Here is a 22,516-nt window from a genome sequence, read left to right as displayed (position 1 = left end):
CATCAGCAATACTAATAATACGGTCACTAAAGTCAATAAAAAGCCATAAACACGGTAATAAGATGGCATAAAAATCGAGCTCTGAAGTACAGCTGAAGGTTAACATTTTGATTACCACTGCATTGAAACTAAAGATGAGATGAGATATACTTCACAGTTGTGAGCTGGCCTACATATATAAATAATGAAGTTCATTACAACACTACCAACTAAACAGAGGTGACAGTAAAATGGCTGCCTTAAGTGAGCAGGAAGCTCAGCAGGAAAACACATGGTGAGGATGAGGAAAAAGAGGAAATGGCTGCCACGAACAGAAACAGGACATTTGGCTATGTAAGATGCACACAAATGTAAAAGGAAGGAAAAGTAAGCTGTTCTTTACATGATGATGGCTCAAAGAGAGGAAAAGGACACATCATGCAGGGGAATAACCCCTCTTCATTTTCTGTCTGTAACAGCAGTACAAGAACTGTTTCATAAATTCAGCTACGGCTCTCCCAGAAACATACACATGGCTGAAAACTCCACTATCTCTGACTGAATTTCTGAGCTATAACATAATGGCCCATCCTTCTGTCGGTACTGTGGCTCACATGCCCTCCAACAAAACACAAAACACTCGCACACAAATCGCACGTGTCATGCTAGAGGAGCCAGATGGTCTCTTCATGACCTGAGGGCCAAAAGCACTCCCAGAGGATATACAGACAGCACACAAGGGAGATACTGGTACATAGAGAGAATGAGAGAAAGAACAGGAAATCTCTATTTTTCAGTCTCACCTCCCTCTTTACCGCCTTTTAAAAACGTGATACAAAGACAAGGGATTAAACAAAGTCCTGCTTCACCATACAGCAGGTATAAATAACATCAGTCTGAGGCCCCAAAGCTTTTCACCTCACATATCATATCCTGAATACAAAAGGACTCAAACATTACGGTCTGATGAAAGCGTTCACTCCACAGAGGAAAAAAGAGAATATTGTAAAAATACTTGAATAATGATTACAAAGCAAGAGTGAGAACTTTATTCAAATGTTTTCTCTCCCCTCAGTATCAGCGTTTACTACTTACAATAAACACACCTTTACTCTGGTATTATACACATTGAGTTTAGCTGAATGTCTACATTGAAATCTCATTGTGTGGTCTGTGCTGTTCTATGGGTTGTCTGACTCCTGGTTACTATGGAAATTCATTATGAGATTTCCCAAGTCAGACACACACACATTACTGAAGGTCACATGGCTTTAAGGTATGGAACCAATCACTGACCTCCACTACAACAGGAAGTCCTGGGTCACAGGATGACCTCTGGAATCCTGTTTTCAGCTACCAATTTCTTTCTCTACACACAACTCACCTCTATATCCTTCTCTCTGTCTTCATTTATCCATCCCCCTCTTTCCTTCTCATCTCAAACCTATTTTCTATCTGCCATGTCCTTTTCTGCCATCGGCTAGCCATTTTGACCTTTTTTTTTTTTTTTTTTTAAATCTCCAACAACCTTTCTCTCCTTATTTACTCTTCCCTTCATCTATTTTCTCTGACTAGAAGATTGCTTTTCTGTTCTTTATACATAATGTTTAAGAAATATTTAAAATTCTGGACAAATATGTCTCAAATTGTCAAACATCTGGGTATAGGTTCACTCTTTCTCTCTGACTCATTATCTTTCTTTTATAATATCCATACAATTTCTGTTTGTCGCTCCAACCCTGGTTTTCTAGAAAAGCTGAAATTCCTAGTCTTAATTGTGATCAAAATGTAAAAACAAATCTCTGGAGCTGCGGCATGTCGCTCGCAAAGCTACATCGTGGGATCGTGGGAAAAGCCATCTGAGGTTGATTTAAATAAAAGTAGTTTTTAAGATGGTAAAATGACTAGAAATCTGCCTCATTCATGTGGTGACAGCAATACAGAACTATTCAGCATCTTAAATGTTGTCAGCTTCTGTGCCAAGCTGAACCCTCACCTCATTGGCTGAGTTCAATAAGTGCTTCCGGGTTAGGGTCATGTTTAATGTGTTGTTATGGCTCAGTAGAGGAGTCTTAACAAACACAAAGTCGCTCCTGCTGGAGAGTGTGGAGTAGCAGGGCCTGTATGTGCGTGTATGGGGTTCCTGAGGGCCCCCCACCACTTCCATGTACCGGATGGGCCCATCTGTGTTCAGCTGGAGGTGAAGGTCCTTATGGGAGCGCTGCTGGTAAGCATGGCGAGAACGGAAGCCCTTCCTGGAGTAGCAGCACGTCAGGTCATCTTTGTGTCTAAGGCACCGCACCAGCAGCACCACAATGGTCAAAAGAAAGACCAGAGTCACACAGCCCAGTGAAATTATGAGGTACAGGCTTATATCCGGAATTCCGCCTGTATTACGAGAAGATGTTTTATGAAGGTCTGTGGCTGTGTCTACACTCTTCTCCTCTATGGTGATGGTGACAGAGGCACTAGTGGACCGGTTAGGCTGTCCATTGTCCTGGACGACCACCACAAAGCTGTACGATAAGCGCTCTTGGCTCCCTGCTTCAACCCCAGATAGTTTCCTTGTAGTCCGAAGCTCACCTGTGTGCTCTCCAATACGGAAAAATTCTGCATCCTCACCAGGAGCGATGCTGTAGAACAGCCATGCGTTGTACCCGCTGTCAGGGTCATAACCAACTATCTTACTCACAAGATGGCCGACAGGGGCAGAGCTGGGAATGGTCAGGTGGAGGCCAGAGTCATCAGAGTTAGCGGGGTAAAGGATGACGGGCTGATTGTCATTCTGGTCGATGACAAAGACATGGACAGTGACATTGGAGCTGCGTGGTGGGACTCCGCTGTCCTGCACCTGTACTTCAATCTTGAATGCGTTCATTTGCTCATAGTCCAATGTACGCATGGTAAAGATATTGCCATTCTCTGGGTTGATATAGACGTAAGAGGACACAGGGGTGCCATGGACAGTAGAGGCCAAGATGGAGTAGGTGAGACGGGCATTGTCCCCTAAGTCTGGGTCAGAGGCTGACACTGTCATGAGTGAGGTACTGGGGGCATTATTCTCCACGATGTCAACAGAGTAATATGGCTGTGAGAATACTGGAGCATTATCATTCACATCAGAGAGACTAACAACAAACGTCTTTTTAGAGGACAATGGAGGAGAACCGGCGTCTGTCACAGTCACAGTGACAGTGTACTCAGGGATGGTTTCTCTGTCCAAAGGGCCGTCTGTAACAAGGGTGTAATGCTCACCAAAAGCAGATTTCAGTTTAAATGGCAGCCCTGGAGACACTTTTAATGTCACCTGTCCGTTTTTACCTGAATCTAAATCCTTTGTACTGATTAACGCAATTACAGTGCCTGTTGGTGCATCCTCGCTGATGGGACTGGTGAGGGATGTTAACGTCACTTCCGGCGTGTTATCGTTCACATCCGATATTTCCACTTTGATGTGACATGAACCCTCCATGGCGGGAGTTCCACCGTCCCTGGCCTGAACGGTGATGTCATATACACTCGCCTGTTCATAATCCACCTCGCCGATAACCCGGAGTTCTCCGGTTTTAGCATCCACATTGAAAACCTCGAGGATTCTCTGTGGTGTGTATTTGCTAAATAAGAAAGATATTTCTCCGTTCGTTCCAGAGTCTACATCTGTGGCGTTTAATTTGACCACAGTAGTGCCAATAGGAGAGTTCTCCAAAAGGCTAACCCGTTTCACTGGCTCCTCAAAAACGGGCGCGTTGTCGTTCACATCCAAAACAGTGATCAGCAATAACGTGGTGCCGGATTTCTCTGGCTGTCCGCCGTCCACCGCCGTGAGCAGGAGACGAAACGCGGCGCGCGTCTCGCGATCCAAAGCCTTCTCCAGCACAAGCTCGGGAACTTTACTGCCGTCGCTTTTCGTCTCGACGTTTAACGCGAAGAAGTCGTCCTGCTCGAGACGGTAGGTCCGCAGCGAGTTGATGCCCACGTCGGGGTCGCGCGCGCTCTCCAGGCGGAAGCGGGTCCCCGGCGCGGCCGCCTCCGAGACCTCCAGCGATGAGTTACGAGCCGGGAACTGCGGCGAGTTGTCGTTTACATCAACAACGTCTACAACGACTCGCTGCATCTCTAACGGGTTGTGGAGAACTATTTTCAGGTGTAAAGGACATGTTAAACTCAACCCACACAAGCGCTCCCTGTCGATGGTCTCTCTAATGACTAAGGCACCGCTAACTGAGTTTATCTCGAAATACTGAGCGCTGGGGTCCGAATTAACCAGCATAACGTTCCTTTCACTAATCTTCTGAACCGTGAGGCCCAAGTCTTTCGCTATGTTCCCGACAAAAGAGCCCAGTTGTTGCTCTTCGGCCACAGAATAGCGGAGCTCTGAAGTGGCGCTTGAGAGGCAGGACAGGGAGGAGAGGGCGAGCCAGAGCGCGGGCCATTCCGAGCAGCGGCTCCTCTTTCTCCGCTCCATCATGAGCTCACACAGGTCTGAATCAGAAGTTTTCTTGTGATCAAACCATAGCTGTCGTCAAATATTAATCCTCAGCATGCCATTCGAACCTTAATCCGTTTGACGTGGAGTAAACGCAAACGACTTAAACAATCCATGGCACCCGAAAACGTTTCGGTAAATTAACATAAAAGGAAAGTAGAAAACACGCAAAACTCCATCCGGCCGTCTCCCTAACCTCCGCGCGCTGACTGGGCCTCTCCAGCGCGCGCACGAAGGAGGAGCCGCGGCCACAAAGGGCTCCTTCTGATTGGCTGAGAGTGCCAACACGCGCGCAGGAGGGAGGAACCCCGGCCAAGAAGGACGGACACACACACACTTAGTTACTTTTCGGACCCAAAAAACTTTTCAGCACAGAGTCAGTGTGGCTTAGTCAGACCGGGAATCCGCTGTCTCTCAGTGACTCGATGACATTTCTTAAATCAGACATTAAGGATGTACGACGCTGCTTCAGCCTACAGTAGTAAGTTGTTTTTTCGTATTATGCAAAACTAAGTTTTTGGACTGTTTTATGGGCTTTTCAGATCTCTACGAGCTACTAACGGTGTTTTCTGCTTGTTTTTTCTTTCTTTCTTTCTTTCTTTCTTTCTGTCTTTCTGGCACTGAAAGAAGGGAAGCCAGCAAAACATGGAGAGTTATAACCCACTCCACAAGTTCACTGCCACTGCTGCGAAGTCAAGAGTGAGCCACCGGACGGCACTGTTTCTTAATCAGCTCAACATTTCTCTTTTTTTTTCTTTCTTTTTTTTTTTTTTTAGTATAAAGGGTTTGCATGGACCTTTATTATATTTCTGCTTTCTACAAAAGTTCATTTATAAATCAGGTAGCCAAGCTCTCACTAAGACAGTTTTAGTTTGGATGACGTTTACATTATAAAACATAAACATACAAAACATCTGTAAAGGTTTCTTGTCTTCAAGGTTTTCTGAATACACACGGTCTCAGAGAAAAAGGTACCGAACTGTACTTTTCCTTGTTGCGGATGGTACTATCAACAGTAAATGTTTTTTTTATTTTTTTATTTTGATGGTTCACCCCAGGGACAAGAAAAATTACAGTTTGGTACCGTTATTTCTGAGGCCAAGGTGACCTCTGTAAAATATTTAAACCATCATTCAAGGAGCTTCATATGGTCAGTTGGATGGACATAAATGTAAATGTAATTTTAAAACTTGATCTTCAGAAATAATTCATTGCTATATGGGGTGCTTGATAAAGCTACTACAGGAAGTATACAATCAACACCTAAAGAAGCATACAACTGTCTCTCTGTCTGTATATTCTCATATCCAAGTGATTTTTTTGGCTTTACGTCCACATTGAAATACTCCTTACAGCTTCAGACACAGCCCACAGTTTATAGCTCAATATATCTGCCAGATTCATGCAGAAGCCTTTATCAAGATTTACAACAATAGTGTCCTATAAGGATTCAATCTGTTAAAGAGAACCCCATCTGTATATAAAATATATGCCTCATTCTGTCAGCCAAAGCATAACATTCTTTGTCTTACATCTCGCATTATCCATATCAATCAGAAAAATATGTCAAGATCTGCTACTGAAGTAAAAGATAACATACATTTCTATACTTTATAGACACATGTCATGCTGTATATTCTTAAAGACTCTTTACAGGTTCTTTGAATGTTTAATAGTTCTAGCGTTCTGACAGTGTTCTAGTTGGGAACCCGAGTAGGGTGCTAGAAGGTATCTCACTTAACTTACTAATAGATAAAATACTGTATTTAACTAACATACTATATAGATAAAGCACATAAGCATAACTTACTATATTACACTAATACATAGATCCAACATCATAATATATGAAAAAAAAAACCCTTTTAGTTCAGACTATACCCTTTCAGAAAAAGTTCCAAGTAGAATACATTTTGTTGACTATGCAAAGAACACTTATAAAAGCTAAAAGCTTTTTTGTTTTAGGCTAATACTTGATATACTTAATGCTAATACTAATACTGATAATACTTGGCTTTAATACTTGATGCTGATGCTGAAGCTGATATGACTAATACTTCCTTAGCATTTCCTGTTGGTGTAGAGACATCACTGTATGAGCCAATAGGAGAATGACAGCAGCAGTCAACTTGAGCATAAACAAATCACAAGGACTTATCAAATTAGAGAACACTTGCAATACTTCATCTTTGTCCTTGAATAAAAACAATCCCACATATTTTAACATATCAACTTACAAACTATACAAACTTTTCAAACTATATGTTACAAAATGCTGATAAAATATCCTAATGTACTTTGTAAACACTTAAAGAAATACAAGTTTCTTTGTTAAAATTATTTATGACTTATTAGCACTGAAGTACTTTTTCAGAAATAATGGTTACTTGCAGGAGCCTTAATTGTGTGACTTAAAGCATTTCACATTAAAAAAACAACAATATTGAGTTATATAATATGAACTAATATTATGTTTGTTGCATTACACATGTCAAGAAGATTTGAGTATTAGCTTTATAATTAATAATTATTTATAATAGAATGATTTATTCATTCATCTTCACTAAGCACTTTATCCTGATAAAGGTCGTGGTGGATCTAGAGACTGTCCTGGGAGCACTGAATGTGAAGTGGGAATACACTCTGGATGGGACATCAGTCTATCGCAGAGCACACATATTATTATTATTGTTATTATCATTGTTGTTGTTGTTGTTGTTGTTATTAAGAAGAAGAAGAAGAAGAAGAAGAAGAAGAAGAAGAAGAAGAAGCCCTGTAGTACGTGCTGGTGGATCAGGTTTCTTTAGTGCCGACTTGTGGTGTAACACACAAATAACACTGTTCTCTGAATGCACACGTGTCAGACAGAGTGCAGTGCAGCACCAGGGTGCGGCGCACCACATGCACACACAAATAAGGAGAGAGCTCTTTGCTTGCTGTGCGTTTAACATTTGCATTAAAAGAGCGACACTTAAATTGTATGCACGGTCATAAAAATATCCAAAGGGAAAAACACGTCAGGATTCATATGCTCAGGTACTCTTTAATATAAAAAAGAGAGCGCGAAAGAGCAGGAGCTGGGGGAGAATGAATGAGAGACTTTCAGCACCACGAGCGCGAACAGCGCCACTCAGAGCGGAGGCCTCGCTTACTCTCTTCCACCAACAGCAGCGCAAACAAACCTAGAGGTTTATCACAAAAAAAAATAATATTAAATAAAAAAAAAAACTCCCACTAAGAACTGAATTAATTCGCCATTTCCCAGAACACAAACAAAAAATATCATGACTCGTGACATGCAGTAGCATAAATGATTTAGCAACGATGCTCAAAACACACTACAAAAAAAGGAAAGGAATATGGAAATTGCTACTATTGACATCTTTCTAGAATGACAAACTGGTTAGGGCAGTGGTGGGTCAGTGATCAGGGTTACTGATCAGAAGGTAGAGAGTTTAAATCCCAGGAATGCCAAGGAGAACGCTCCTGGAGTATACACCATAACTGATCTGGAACTCTGACACTGGCTTCTTCGCAAACTAGGAAATGCGAAGAACAAAATGTAATTGAACTACACACAGGTCCCAGGGTTCCCAGTTTTGTCCTGAGAGCAGGGTAATGTCTGTGTGGAGTTTAGCATGTTCTTCCCTAGGAATTGTCCCTAGGTGTGAATGTGTGTGCACCCAGTGTTCCAGCTCCACCATGACCAAACCTTCAAACCTAATTTGAATGAAGGAATGAATGAATTTGTGCATAAAGTACATTCCACAGGAATAGGTTAAAGATCATATATGTAGATTCAGAATAAACTCAGATGTACTTAAACATTTGATATATATAAAGACATAGAAATGAGAATCAGCTTCATATAGTCATAGTGAGGCAAACACTGTTTGATTACAGTTTCACAAAATGTTGCAGACTGTTCAACACAGCAGCTGTAATAAATTAGCTGCCAGACTTCAGAACGAAAGTGCAAATCTTGTATGAAAGCACCCCCCCCCCCACCCAAAAAAACCCAACAAAGACAGTTGTTTACTGCTGAATTGATAAATGAATGCTGTGGTTTTATTTGAATGTTCTGTTGCCAGGATTGTGATGAAACCATCATGTAAGCAACATCAGTCACATTCCTGTGTGGTTATTTAGAAAACTGAGGACTTCAACATAAATCTTTAAGTTCATACATCAGTTTTCTATGAATGAATTAAATATGTAGTTGGCAAACTCTTCACACACGTTATTACATAAAAGCCACTTCAATGTCAAAGCTTCAAAACCCAAAAAGTCCCCAAAACCCAACAAGAGCACCATAGCCTCACAGCTACAGCTGATTAACTCTCAATTTTCAGAATGGCCATACAAAATCCCAGGTTTTACAGTACCAGTGTAATTCAAAGTGTGATTTTAATAGACTAACCAGGAAGATGTGAATGTCTTAAAGACTTCAAAAATAAATAATTTCTTACCTTTATTGAGTCAAAAACAGGAGACCATAATAAAGCAGGGACAGGACAGGCGGCCACAGCAGCACAGGCAGGAGGACAGCATGAAAAAAAGATTGAACATGAAGGAAATAAGTTAGAATAATGAACTCCTCTGACACATTTGGGACCCAACTCATACTTACCTATCTTCTGCACAATTACAAACTGATTTGAATCCATATATTAGCCAATGGTTTCTGGAGACATGACATGTGACCAGAAACACAACTCTAAAATAAAAATAAAAAAAATTCTACGGTTACAGTACACATAATTAATTAATACAGATGATATGTGTGTGTGTGTGTGTGTGTGTGTGTGAGAGAGAGAGAGAGAGAGAGAGAAGAGAGAGAGAGAGAGAGAGAGAGAGAGAGAGAGAGAGAGAGATGTTGGAAGCATCATGGTTTTATTGTTAATTTAATTTAGCTTAATTTTCTTTCTCAGTATTGTCAGTGCACTGATTGCTGTATGGACCCCCTGAATAGGCAAGAACTCTACAATATCCTACGTGATTTATTCATAATTGGATTCAATGTGCACATGTGATGTGTATCTGCGTAAGGTGTCTTCTAGAACGCACACACACACACCCTTCCCCCATCACATTAGAATAGAGCCCTAGGTCAGTGGAATACATTATTAATTGCAGGGGTATTTCATCTCCTACAGAACCACTTCCTTTACTGTACATCATTACACATGGCTTTGAGCCTCTCACTGCCCCCCTGTGGCCTGTGACATAATGGTACAGCCTAAATGTGAGTCAGCTTGTTGCTGTGGCAACACATCCTATCTAAGGATGAAAGTGGGCTAGGAGGAGGGGGGAAAGGCATACATAACAGCAAATGGTAAATCTACACTTATATAGTGCTTTTTAACCTTAGCGGTTCTACAAAGCACTTTACACTGTTTCTCATTCACCCATTCTCTCTCTCTCTCTCTCTCTCTCTCACACACACACACACACACACACACACACACACACACACACACCAATGACTGCAGAGCTGCAATGCAAGGCACACATGGTGGAAAGGCCTATGTGACAGGGCAACCTCATTTGAAGAATAAAAAAGTCCAATTGTGAGTGAGAGAAGTGTGTTTTCATTAACAATAAAGTTGTTACAATAGGTGCCTGTGTTAACCCCATTCTGAACCCTTAACATTTCATATGAATCGTGTTGTGACAAGTGTTGCAAAGAATTTGCAAATGTGAGATTATTTTGTGAAGGTGAAGCAAGAGCCTAGTTTCCTCTAAACTGAATAGGGAGCAGTCAGGCACACACAGCACAAAGACTGCAGAGGGGTGCAGCTGGAGAGGGGGAAGGGAGGAGGGATGAAGTAAAAGGAAAAAGGGCTGAAAAAGCACTGCTCCTCTTCTTCAGACATTATACAGCAATTATATTGCCATCTTATACAAAATCTTTATGTAATCCTCAGTGCATCAGCAATGATTTGATATATACAGTTTCATCAAGAACTAGGAGGAGGAGAAACACAATCACAGATTGATCTTTCTATCTATCTATCTATCCATGAAAAGAGACACTGCCCATCTGACACTGCAGGCACTGGATGCTGCAGTGGAATGGAACAGTGCTGATTCATGTCAGGTCAAGACAATAAACAATACAGTATACACTCTACACTCTACATGACAAATTCTATTGCACACTGGGTGCTTATCTGATCAACCTGGTCAATATAACAAGATACACAACTGAAATGTAATTACAAATACCTGATAAACAACATATAACAACATACAACAATATTAGAGATACAGTACATTATATCATACTAATATGATACCAACTCTCATCCATCCATCCATCCATCTTCTACCGCTTAATATTTCATAAATAGCAGAGATAATGCAAACTAAATATGGACTCAGATGAACTAATTTTGTAAGCTTGAATTACTGTAAAGAGAACAACGAAGGAAGAGAGAAAAGACACACAAACAACCCAGAAACAAAATAACAACAAATATAAAATCGGGAACAATATAAAAAAAATTGGTTGTATATTGATGTATGCAGTATACAGTTTGTTACAGTCTGAAAGTTTGTTTATCTAAAGATGCTATATAGATATGTACTAGGTTTAAATTACTGATCAACCTTATTCCAGTCCCCAACAAATAAACATACACAGAGACACACACACACACACACACACACACACACACACACACACACACATACTGTAACATCAACACCAACAACCCTACGACCAACCAACCCATGCTTTGAATGGAAGTCACACCCAGCTGGCATTAAGCCCCTTAAAATATGTCTAGAAATACAAACAAAACAACAGTATTGATTAAATCTAGTTACAGATAAAGTGTTGGCCCATTATACATTTTTCTATAGGCCCAGAGTGGTCAGTTTAGTTTTTAAATGAGAAATGAGGCAATAATTACATCTATGATTTAATAGAGAAACTCAGGGGCATGTGCCATAAACACTGGTCTTGCTAATGGGTATAGAGTTCAGAACCTGGCTTAACTAAGCCCAGATGAAGAAGTTCATGGCTAAAGTTCTCTCTCTCTCTCTCTCTCTCTCTCTCTCTCTCTCTCACACACACACACACACACACACACACACACACACAAACAAAGAGAGATATATTAAGTTTAAGTAACACAAAGTGGTGCTGTACTAATGCAACATAGTACTATTTTTTCTTGTTGGTTAAGGTCTTGCACAAATAAGCCTAGTAACTTTATAAGCATAAACTTAGTTTTCATAGAACCATGCATGTCCGCTGCACAACACTCTAATAAAACCCAGTGTGAAGCCACAACATAACCCACATTGTTTCTTCCTGTAGAAAAGGACCTCCACATCTGTCTGCCACATGAGCTTTGTACCCCTGTCCACTGTCTCCACAAATCACTAAGCAACAAAGGACATATGGTTGATTTCAAAGTGGCTGCCTGTGGTGAAATAGGGAAATAAACACAAGATACCAGCCACATAAAGGTGCCTCAGCATTATTAGTTTAATTGCTGTTTCCTGTCACCCACTACATCTACAAGAGGCCAGGATGTAAATTTGCAAGTATTTATATAAACATATAAGGTCATGAAAGGTTAAGACGAGGGTGGAAATACTCAGATCTACCACGCTTTTATACACAGGTACGTGAGCAGTGAGACAGGGTAGCATCACTCACCCTCTCCCCTCTACCACTTTTTTTTTCTCCATATTTTCTGCTTAATGTTGTATGACGGTCCAATGGATGAGGAGAAGTGTTAAAAAATCTCATGAAAAGGTCACCAACAACAAACAAAATGTAAAAATTGCAAATCCTCTCTTTCTCTCTCTCTCTCTCTCTCTCTATCTTACACACAAATTTACATTTGCTAATTTCCTAACGTTATATGTAAAGCAACTTTCAATTGAGAGCGGATACAATTCAACAATTGAGGGTTAAGGGTCACATTCAATGGCAGCATGGCTGGACCTGGACCTCCCGCACTCTCTCTCTCTCTCTCTCTCTCTCTCGCTCTCTCTCTCTCTCCCCTCTCTCTTTTAACCAAGTCATAATCACTTTATTTTTTGTATCTGCATTCTTCCTTTTTTTTTTTTTTTTAACTCTCCAACCATTTCTTATTTTGTTTCATTACTCTACAAACAGTAAAATGGCACTGAACACAAATTATTATTTTCAATAGATTAATTAAGTATGCAATAGAGTACCTATTATGTACCTATTAAGCACACATCATAGATAATGATTTACAAACTTTCAACTTACAACTTTCATTCATGGAAAATATTTTAAGGTCCTCACCTCAACATTAACATCTGGGTCAATGGAGTGCTTGGTTTGTCTTGGCACAGTCATTGTGCCTCCTATGTCAACGTTCAAAAGACTCTGACTGGAAGATGGGGCAAATTTAATGTCACTCTTTCTAGAGTCAGCGGTTCCATAGATCTCATAATTAAATGCTTGTTTCAAAGTACCTGTTCCCCCTACGTCTGCGTAAAGGGGTGGATAATACGGAATAACTGGCAGATTGGCACCGGATTTATAAAACATCTGCTCCCGTCTCCACCTGTAGCATTTGACTGATAATATAGTTATGATGGAGACAATAAAGAGAAAGGAAACTACAGCCAAGGCCAGGACTAGATAAAATGTCAGGTTGTCGTTGTATTCCTTGTGCGTAAAATCAGTGAACTCGGAGAGCACTTCAGGGAAAGTGTCCGCCACCGCCACGTTAACACTGACTGTAGCTGAACGAGAGGGCTGTCCGTTGTCCTCCACTACAACAGTGAGCTTCTGTTTCACAGCATCTTTATCAGTGACTTGGCGCACAGTTCTTATTTCTCCATTCTGTAAGCCCACTTCAAACAGCGCCCTGTCTGCCGCTTTCTGCAGTTTATATGAGAGCCAGGCATTCTGTCCAGAGTCCACATCCACAGCCACCACTTTAGTGACAAGATAGCCCACATCTGCTGAACGAGGCACCATTTCAGCCACCACAGAGCCACCAGTTTGTACTGGATACAGAATCTGAGGCGCGTTGTCATTCTGGTCCTGAATAAAAAAGTTTACGGTTGCGTTGCTACTCAAAGAAGGTGAACCAGCATCTTGCGCTCTAATAGTAACGCTGAACGACTTAATTTGCTCATAATCGAATGAGTTAATCGCGTAAATCTTGCCATTGTCGGAATCAATCGAAACTAACGATGATGCTGGTCTTCCATTCACATCTTTGTCGACGATTAAGTACGATACACGTGCGTTTGCGCCCAAATCCTCATCGTTCGCTTTCACGGTGAGCACAATTAAAGAAGGTGAATTATTCTCAGGGATGTGTGCATCGTATGTCTCCCGTTCAAAACGTGGCGAATGGTCATTTATGTCAGATATCTTTACTAGCAAAGTTTTTTTACTAGACAGCGATGGGAGACCGCCATCTTTGGCCGTGATTGTGATATTATATTCCGCCGTTTGCTCTCTGTCTAAACTGGAGGCTGTCACTATGCTGTAGTAATTGGACAGAGACGATTCGGTTCTGAAAGGGAGATTGCCATCAATCCAGCAGGTGATCTTTCCGTTTTCCTCCGAGTCGCTGTCTTGTACGTTGATCATGGCTACTACAGTGCCTGGGGGCGAGTTTTCGGGTAGCGTGTTGGAAAAGGACATGAGCGTCATTTTAGGCGCATTATCATTCACGTCTGTCACGTCAATTACAACCTCACAGGAGTCGGCTAAACCTCCCTGGTCCTTTGCCTGGATTTTAAATTCATGAACAGTCGTGTCCTCGAAATCCATCTCTCCAGAAAGCCTTATCTCACCAGTGGATTCATTGATTGTGAAAAGCTCTCTGATTTTAGGTGTGGTGTGTTCAAAATAATAGCCGATTTGTCCATTTGATGCTGTATCTGCGTCAGTGGCATTAACTGTAATCAGTAACGCCCCCTTTGCCGTGTTTTCGGGGACAGATACTCTATAAGAACTCGTTTTGAAGACAGGTGCGTTGTCATTAATGTCTAAAACAACAACATGAATTTTTACAGTGCCGGATCGTTTAGGGCTGCCTCCGTCTATAGCGGTTACTGTTAGATACAAATGTTCTTCCTTTTCTCTGTCTAATGGCGTCTGTAAAACAAGCTCGACATTTTTTCCACTACCTGCTCGACTCTGTGTTTTCAGTGTAAAATGCTCGGTCGGGTCAATTGAATAGCTCTGGATGCTGTTGATTCCCACGTCGGCGTCGAGAGCTCTATCCACAGCAAAGCGCGCTCCGACAGAAGCTGATTCACTGATCTCCAGTTTAATTTCCCCTCGTGGAAATGCAGGACTGTTATCGTTCACGTCTAATATTTCCACGGTGACCCTGTAGAGCTCGATCGGGTTTTCCACAATGATCTCGAAGCTGATGCTGCACGTAGACGTTGAGGAAGAGCACAGACTCTCCCGGTCCATCCTCTCCTTTACCGTGATATGTCCTTTCTCTCTGTCCAGCTGCACATAATCGCGCCCGCTCGCCGCGAAGATACGAGCCTTTCCCTCAAGCAGCCGCTTAGGCTCCATATTCAGGTCCTTCACAACATCTCCGACTAAAGCACCAGGTGACATTTCTTCAGCCACAGAATAACGGAGCTGCCCGGATGCGCCATTGAGCAAGTGCAAACACACAAAAAGCACACAAGAACGCCATGCGACAAAGATGTTTTCCCTCATAATGATACAGCAGCGTTACCGAGTTCCTTATAAGACTAACACACAATATCCTCGCGATTGTTCATGAATAGCCCAACTCACTTGCTTCAGTAATCGATAGAAAAGGAAAACAAAGCATACAAAATCCTATACCCAGTCTTTATACAATCTGAAATGGGAATCCAAGACAGCAGACATGCGCGAATGCCAGTAAGAAGGGAATCGTAGGATTTTTATACCTCAGAAAAATCCACTTCATTGATCAACAGCGACTCTTATGGATCAGAATAAGCATTACACAAAACATAAAAATGACCGCCGTGAAAGAGGGTAGAATGTTTTCTAAATAATAATAATAATAATAATAATAATAATAATAATAATAATAATAATAATAATTACACAGAGGAGATATGGATGAAGCTATACCTCATAAGTGGCTGCATGGTCCATTCATATATTATGCGTGCAGATGTGTATGTATCTGAACATTTATATACAGCATGTAAGCAATATAGTCATTTTAAACATCTCAATTATAATTTTAGCAATAATAGAAGCCGTTATTTTGGCACATATACATTACACTATAGTGAAATTCTTCTTTCGCATATCCCAGCTTGTAAGGAAGATGGGGACAGAGCACAGGGTCATTCATGATACGGCGCCCATTGAATCAAAAAGTCTAAAGGCCTTGCTCAGGTGTTTGATAGTGGCAATTTGGCTGTGCTGGCGCTTGTACTCTCGACGTCTAATCAGCAAGCCAAAGCCTTTCACAACTGAACCACCACTGCACCAATATAATGTCCATATGTAAGATATACAAATGTATGAGAAAATACATATATAAGAGCATGCACAGTACAACTGTAAAGTATAAATGTATGTTTTCATCGAATGTACAACCTCTTAAATACTTTAAGCGAAAAAATCTGTAAGGTATTAAAATTGCTATTATTGTTGTCAATACTATTGAAGCGGAATAATTGTCCAAAGCTATTCCACTCGTTTAAACAACAGACAGACATGCAGTCTTCATCATGAAGATCTCACCTGGTTCTCAGTTTGTCCATGCAGAAGCGTCTGAGTTCCATTTGCGTCCAGGCTAATGACACTCTGACTATACGGTCTGACATACTTCATATCACTTTTTCGGGAATCAGCAGTTCCACACATTTCATAATTAAATGCTTGTTTTAAAGTGCCCGTGCCGCCTACGTCTGCGTAAAGGGGTGGATAATATGGAATAACTGGTAGAGTGGCACCGGATTTATAAAACATTCGCTCACGTCTCCATCTGTAGCATTTCACTGACAGTATAGCTATGATGGACACGATGAAGAGAAAAGAAACTACAGCCAAGGCCAGGACTAGATAAAATGTCAGGTTGTCGTTGTATTCCTTGTCGTGCGTAAAGTCAGTGAACTCGGAGAGCACTTCAGGGAAAGTGTCCGCCACCGCCACGTTAACATTGACTGTAGCTGAACGAGAGGGCTGTCCGTTGTCCTCCACTACAACAGTGAGCTTCTGTTTCACAGCATCTTTATCGGTGACTTGGCGTACAGTTCTTATTTCTCCATTCTGTAAGCCCACTTCAAACAGCGCCCTGTCTGCCGCTTTCTGCAGTTTATATGAGAGCCAGGCATTCTGTCCAGAGTCCACATCCACAGCCACCACTTTAGTGACAAGATAGCCCACATCTGCTGAACGAGGCACCATTTCAGCCACCACAGAGCCACCAGTTTGTACTGGATACAGAATCTGAGGCGCGTTGTCATTCTGGTCCTGAATAATAATTTTCACACTCACGTTGCTACTGAGAGGCGGGTTGCCTCCGTCCTGCGCTTTTACGCGAATATTGAACTCTTTTGTTTGCTCGAAATCAAAAGATCGAATAGCAAGAATCTCTCCGCTGTCTGCGTTAACTGAAATATAAGACGAAGCAGAAACTCCGTTCACAGAAAGATCTTCTAAAAAATAAGAAATGCGCGCATTATTACCAGAGTCTCTGTCAGTTGCTGTCACCGCAAATATAGACACTCCAGGTGAATTATTTTCCATCACATAAGCGGTGTATGAGTGACGCTGGAAAACAGGGGCGTTGTCGTTCACATCAGATATTTTAAGCCTCAGTGTTTTATTTGTAGATAAAGATGGAGATCCTTCATCTGTAGCTGTGATCGTTATATTGTATTCAGAAAACATCTCACGATCTAAAATACGGTCAGTAACTAAACTATAGAAATTAGAGGATGTCGATTTGATGCGAAATGGCAGATCTGAATTCACTGTGCATTTAATTTGTCCGTTTTTCCCGGAGTCTATGTCTTTAATATTTAGCATCGCTACAACAGAATCCAGGACGGAATCCTCTGGGATCGGGTTGGAAAATGAGATAACACTGATAATAGGGGAATTGTCATTAACATCAGTAATTTCAATTAGCACCTTACTGCTATCAATTAATCCGCCATTATCAATTGCCTCGACATCTATTTCGTACTGTTTGGATTTTTCAAAATCCAAGAAACCTTTCAGTTTAATTTCACCACTGTCTGAATCAATGCTGAACAAATCCATGGCCTCTTTTCCGGTGCTTTGTGAAAATGAATAGGTAACCTCACCATAAGATCCTTTGTCCAAGTCAGTAGCACTGACTGTCACTACTAAACTATCTTTCAGAATATTTTCTGACAAAGACACTCGGTATATTGGCTGACTGAACACAGGAGAATTGTCGTTTGCATCAAGAACAGTGACAGTTATCTTAACTGTTCCAGATTTCTGAGGAGATCCTCCATCAAATGCTGTCAAAATTAACTGATGCTCTTCCTGAAGCTCTCTGTCTAACGGTGTTTTTAAAACCATCGCAACATATTTGCTGCCATCGTTACGAAATAATTCCTTCAAAGTGAAATGTTCCATTGGATTAAGAGTGTATTTTTGCAGTGTATTCAGCCCAACATCGGGATCATGCGCACTGTCTAACGAAAACCGCGAACCGGGGGCTGCAGTTTCCGATATTTCAACACTGATTTCTCTTTTGTCAAATGCAGGAGCATGATCATTGATATCCAATATTTCCACATCAACTCGATGAAGCTCCACAGGATTATCTAGAATAATCTGAAAATGTAAAGAGCATGGAGACACTTGAGCGCACAGCTCCTCTCTATCTATCCTCTCTCTCACTATCAGAGTGCCTTTATCCACATTCAGACCGATGTACTCACGACTGTCCTCCGTAAAGATCCGCGCTCGGCCAGATTTCAGTCTCTTTACATCCAAACCGAGATCCTGAACGATATTTCCCACCACTGATCCCTTGTTCATCTCCTCGGGAATAGAATAACGGACCTGCCCGTGCGCAACGGCCACGACAAAAGCAAATCCGACCAGAAGCATTGTCAGCCATGATGAAACGCGTTCAGGAGAGCCAGTTATCCGGACATTGAAAGAATAATGTCCACCCATTTTATAAATTCTCCAATCCGAGCAGGATTAAGACATTTATAATCAGACAAAAATAAAAAAAATGAAATATATTCCTGAAGTGCTGAAAGGCAATGCTTCCGCGATGTTCTTTTTAACCAACAGAAAGTCCAAAGTGAAGAGAAATCCTGTCTGCACACAGTCGTAACACAGAGGAGGATCTAAAAATCAGCATTTAAAAGCTGCACACGCTGACCAACAGCGTCACTCAGAGCATTAGCAAATTATTACAACTAATCAGAGTAGAAAGCACATAAGAAATTGTACATACTTATTAAAACTTACGAATCATTTTAGAGGAGATGTTTTTTTACCTGAATAAAACTGAAAACGAATAGGCTATTTCTATTGTTCCTCAAAAACTATTCCATAAAAATTATTAAATCACTTATATTTCAGTACCGCTCTTCCAAGGACTCTTTAAATAGTTAGAGAAATCCTGACTCGAATATTTATTTGTTTCATTTCCCTAGCAACAAATCCAACCCATGCATTTCAAATAAAATTGTTGTCTACATTAAATCATTATTTAAATATATACCAATCTGTAGAGATAAAACAGCAATTGACCATTGCTCATAGACAGTCTATAATAATGCCACCTGGAACCGGTCATTTTTTTATTTATTTTTTTTTCCAAAATAGAGAATCGTTCAGAAATTTTCTTAAAAAAAAATCGATAACGAGTACTGGAAAGATCCACTGCAGTAAGAGGTCTCACCTGATCATGGTCGTCACTAGTTTTCATCTTTTGCGCATGCGTAAGAGTCTGAGTTCCACCGCTGTCTAGGCTAATGATGCTCTCAGTAGGAGGTCTGGCGTATTTCAGATCACTCTTTCTAGAGTCAGTGGTTCTGTAAGCTTCATAATTGTACATATGCTGTAAAGTTCCTGTTCCCCCGACGTCTGCGTAAAGAGGTGGATAATACGGAATAACTGGCAGATTGGCACCGGATTTATAAAACATCCGTTCACGTCTCCATCTATAGCATTTCACTGACAGTATAGCTATGACGGACACGATGAAGAGAAAAGAAACTACAGCCAAGGCCAGGACTAGATAAAATGTCAGGTTTTCGTTGTATTCCTTGTCGTGCGTAAAGTCCGTGAACTCGGAGAGCACTTCAGGGAAACTGTCCGCCACCGCCACGTTAACATTGACTGTAGCTGAACGAGAGGGCTGTCCGTTGTCCTCCACTACAACAGTGAGCTTCTGTTTCACAGCATCTTTATCGGTGACTTGGCGCACAGTTCTTATTTCTCCATTCTGTAAGCCCACTTCAAACAGCGCCCTGTCTGCCGCTTTCTGCAGTTTATATGAGAGCCAGGCATTCTGTCCAGAGTCCACATCCACAGCCACCACTTTCGTGACAAGATAGCCCACATCTGCTGAACGAGGCACCATTTCAGCCACCACAGAGCCACCAGTTTGTACTGGATACAGAATCTGAGGCGCGTTGTCATTCTGGTCCTGAATAATAATTTTCACACTCACGTTGCTACTGAGAGGCGGGTTGCCTCCGTCCTGCGCTTTTACGCGAATATTGAACTCTTTTGTTTGCTCGAAATCAAAAGATCGAATAGCAAGAATCTCTCCGCTGTCTGCGTTAACTGAAATATAAGACGAAGCAGAAACTCCGTTCACAGAAAGATCTTCTAAAAAATAAGAAATGCGCGCATTATTACCAGAGTCTCTGTCAGTTGCTGTCACCGCAAATATAGACACTCCAGGTGAATTATTTTCCATCACATAAGCGGTGTATGAGCGACGCTGGAAAACAGGGGCGTTGTCGTTCACATCAGATATTTTAAGCCTCAGTGTTTTATTTGTAGATAAAGATGGAGATCCTTCATCTGTAGCTGTGATCGTTATATTGTATTCAGAAAACATCTCACGATCTAAAATACGGTCAGTAACTAAACTATAGAAATTAGAGGATGTCGCTTTGATGCGAAATGGCAGATCTGAATTAATTGTACATCTAATCTCTCCGTTTTTCTCGGAGTCTAGGTCTTTGATATTTAGCATGGATATAACAGAGCCCGGGACAGAATCCTCCGGAATCAAGTTAGAAAATGAAATGACACTGATAACAGGGAAATTGTCATTAACATCAGTAATTTCAATCATTACTTTACTGCTATCAGCTTGTGCGCCCTTATCCACCGCCTCGACATTCAATTCGTACTGTTTAGATTTTTCAAAATCTAAGGAACCTTTTACTTTTATTTTTCCATTATCCGAATCAATGCTGAACAAATCCATGGCCTCTTTTCCGGTGCTTTGTGAAAATGAATAGGTAACCTCACTATTAGATCCTTTGTCATTGTCAGTAGCACTGACTGTCACTACTAAACTATCTTTCGGAATATTTTCTGACAAAGACACTCGGTATATTGGCTGACTGAACACAGGAGAATTGTCGTTTGCATCAAGAACAGTGACAGTTATCTTAACTGTTCCAGATTTCTGAGGAGATCCACCATCAAATGCTGTCAAAATTAACTGATGCTCTTCCTGACGCTCTCTGTCTAACGGAGTTTTTAAAACCATCTCAACATATTTGGTACCGTCAGTACGAGTTAATTCTTTTAAACTGAAATGATCCGTGGGATTAAGGGTGTATCTCTGCAGTGTATTCAGTCCAACATCGGGATCATGCGCACTGTCTAACGAAAATCGTGCACCAGGGGCAACAGATTCCGGGATTTCAATACTGATTTCTTTCCTGTCAAAAGCAGGTGAATGATCATTGATATCCAATATTTCCACATCAACTCGATGGAGCTCCATTGGATTATCTAGAATAATCTGAAAATGTAAAGAGCATGGAGACACTTGAGCGCACAGCTCCTCTCTATCTATCCTCTCTCTCACTATCAGAGTGCCTTTATCCACATTCAGACCGATGTACTCACGACTGTCCTCCGTAAAGATCCGCGCTCGGCCAGATTTCAGTCTCTTTACATCCAAACCGAGATCCTGAACGATATTTCCCACCACTGATCCCTTGTTCATCTCCTCGGGTATAGAATAACGGACCTGCCCGTGCGCAACGGCCACGACAAAAGCAAATCCGACCAGAAGCATTGTCAGCCATGTCGAAACGCGGACAGAAGAGCCAGTTATCCGGGCATCGAGGGAGTAAAAACCAACCATTTTATAAATATTCCAAAACAGGCAGGATTAAGACATTTATAATCGAACATAAATTTAAAAAAATGAAATATATTCCTGAAGTGCTGAAAGGCAATGCTTCCGCGATGTTCTTTTTAACCAACAGAAAGTCCAAAGTGAAGAGAAATCCTGTCTGCACACAGTCGTAACACAGAGGAGGATCTAAAAATCAGCATTTAAAAGCTGCACACGCTGACCAACAGCGTCACTCAGAGCATTAGCAAATTATTACAACTAATCACAAAAATAAAGCACATAAGAAATTGTACATACTTATTAAAACTTACGAATCATTTTAGAGGAGATGTTTTTTTACCTGAATAAAACTGAAAACGAATAGGCTATTTCTATTGTTCCTCAAAAACTATTCCATAAAAATTATTTAATCACTTATACTTCAGTACAGCTCTTCCAAGGACTCTTTAATTAGCTGTAGAAATCCTGACTCTAATATTTATTTGTTTCATTTCCCTAGCAACAAATTCAACCCATGTATTTCAAATAAAATTGTTGTCTACATTAAATCATTATTTAAATATATACCAATCTGTAGAGATAAAACAGCAATTGACCATTGCTCAAAGACAGTCTATAATAATGCCACCTGGAACCGGTCATTTTTTTTTTCCAAAATTGAGAATCGTTCAGAAATTTTCTTTAAAAAAAATCGATAACGAGTACTGGAAAGATCCACTGCAGTAAGAGG

At 41.0% G+C, this 22,516-nt stretch overlaps 1 protein-coding gene and 1 long non-coding RNA gene across 14 annotated transcripts in view; one reads left to right on the top strand and one right to left on the bottom strand.

Moving 5' to 3' along the window:
* The window catches only part of LOC128618166 (protocadherin gamma-A11-like), a 96,807-nt gene that overhangs the window by 16,427 nt on the left and 57,864 nt on the right, over positions 1-22,516 (bottom strand). For 2 of the 13 annotated variants that reach the window (XM_053641647.1, XM_053641648.1), the window contains exon 1: positions 16,194-19,347. The exons of 8 other annotated variants lie outside the window; for them this stretch is intronic. In XM_053641647.1, coding sequence (XP_053497622.1) covers positions 16,194-18,614 — 2,421 coding nt within the window. In that variant the 5' untranslated portion in view covers positions 18,615-19,347. 3 more of the 13 variants (XM_053641650.1, XM_053641651.1, XM_053641639.1) reach the window with 2 other exon arrangements.
* LOC128618172 (uncharacterized) lies at positions 4,710-6,341 on the top strand. The gene is made up of 2 exons (XR_008387686.1): positions 4,710-4,946; positions 5,093-6,341. It is a non-coding gene; the product is annotated as an uncharacterized LOC128618172 (long non-coding RNA).

Source organism: Ictalurus furcatus, chromosome 14 (assembly GCF_023375685.1).
Source record: "Ictalurus furcatus strain D&B chromosome 14, Billie_1.0, whole genome shotgun sequence".
In the NCBI taxonomy this organism is placed as follows: domain Eukaryota; kingdom Metazoa; phylum Chordata; class Actinopteri; order Siluriformes; family Ictaluridae; genus Ictalurus; species Ictalurus furcatus.
This window is presented reverse-complemented; position numbering and strand designations above follow the sequence as displayed.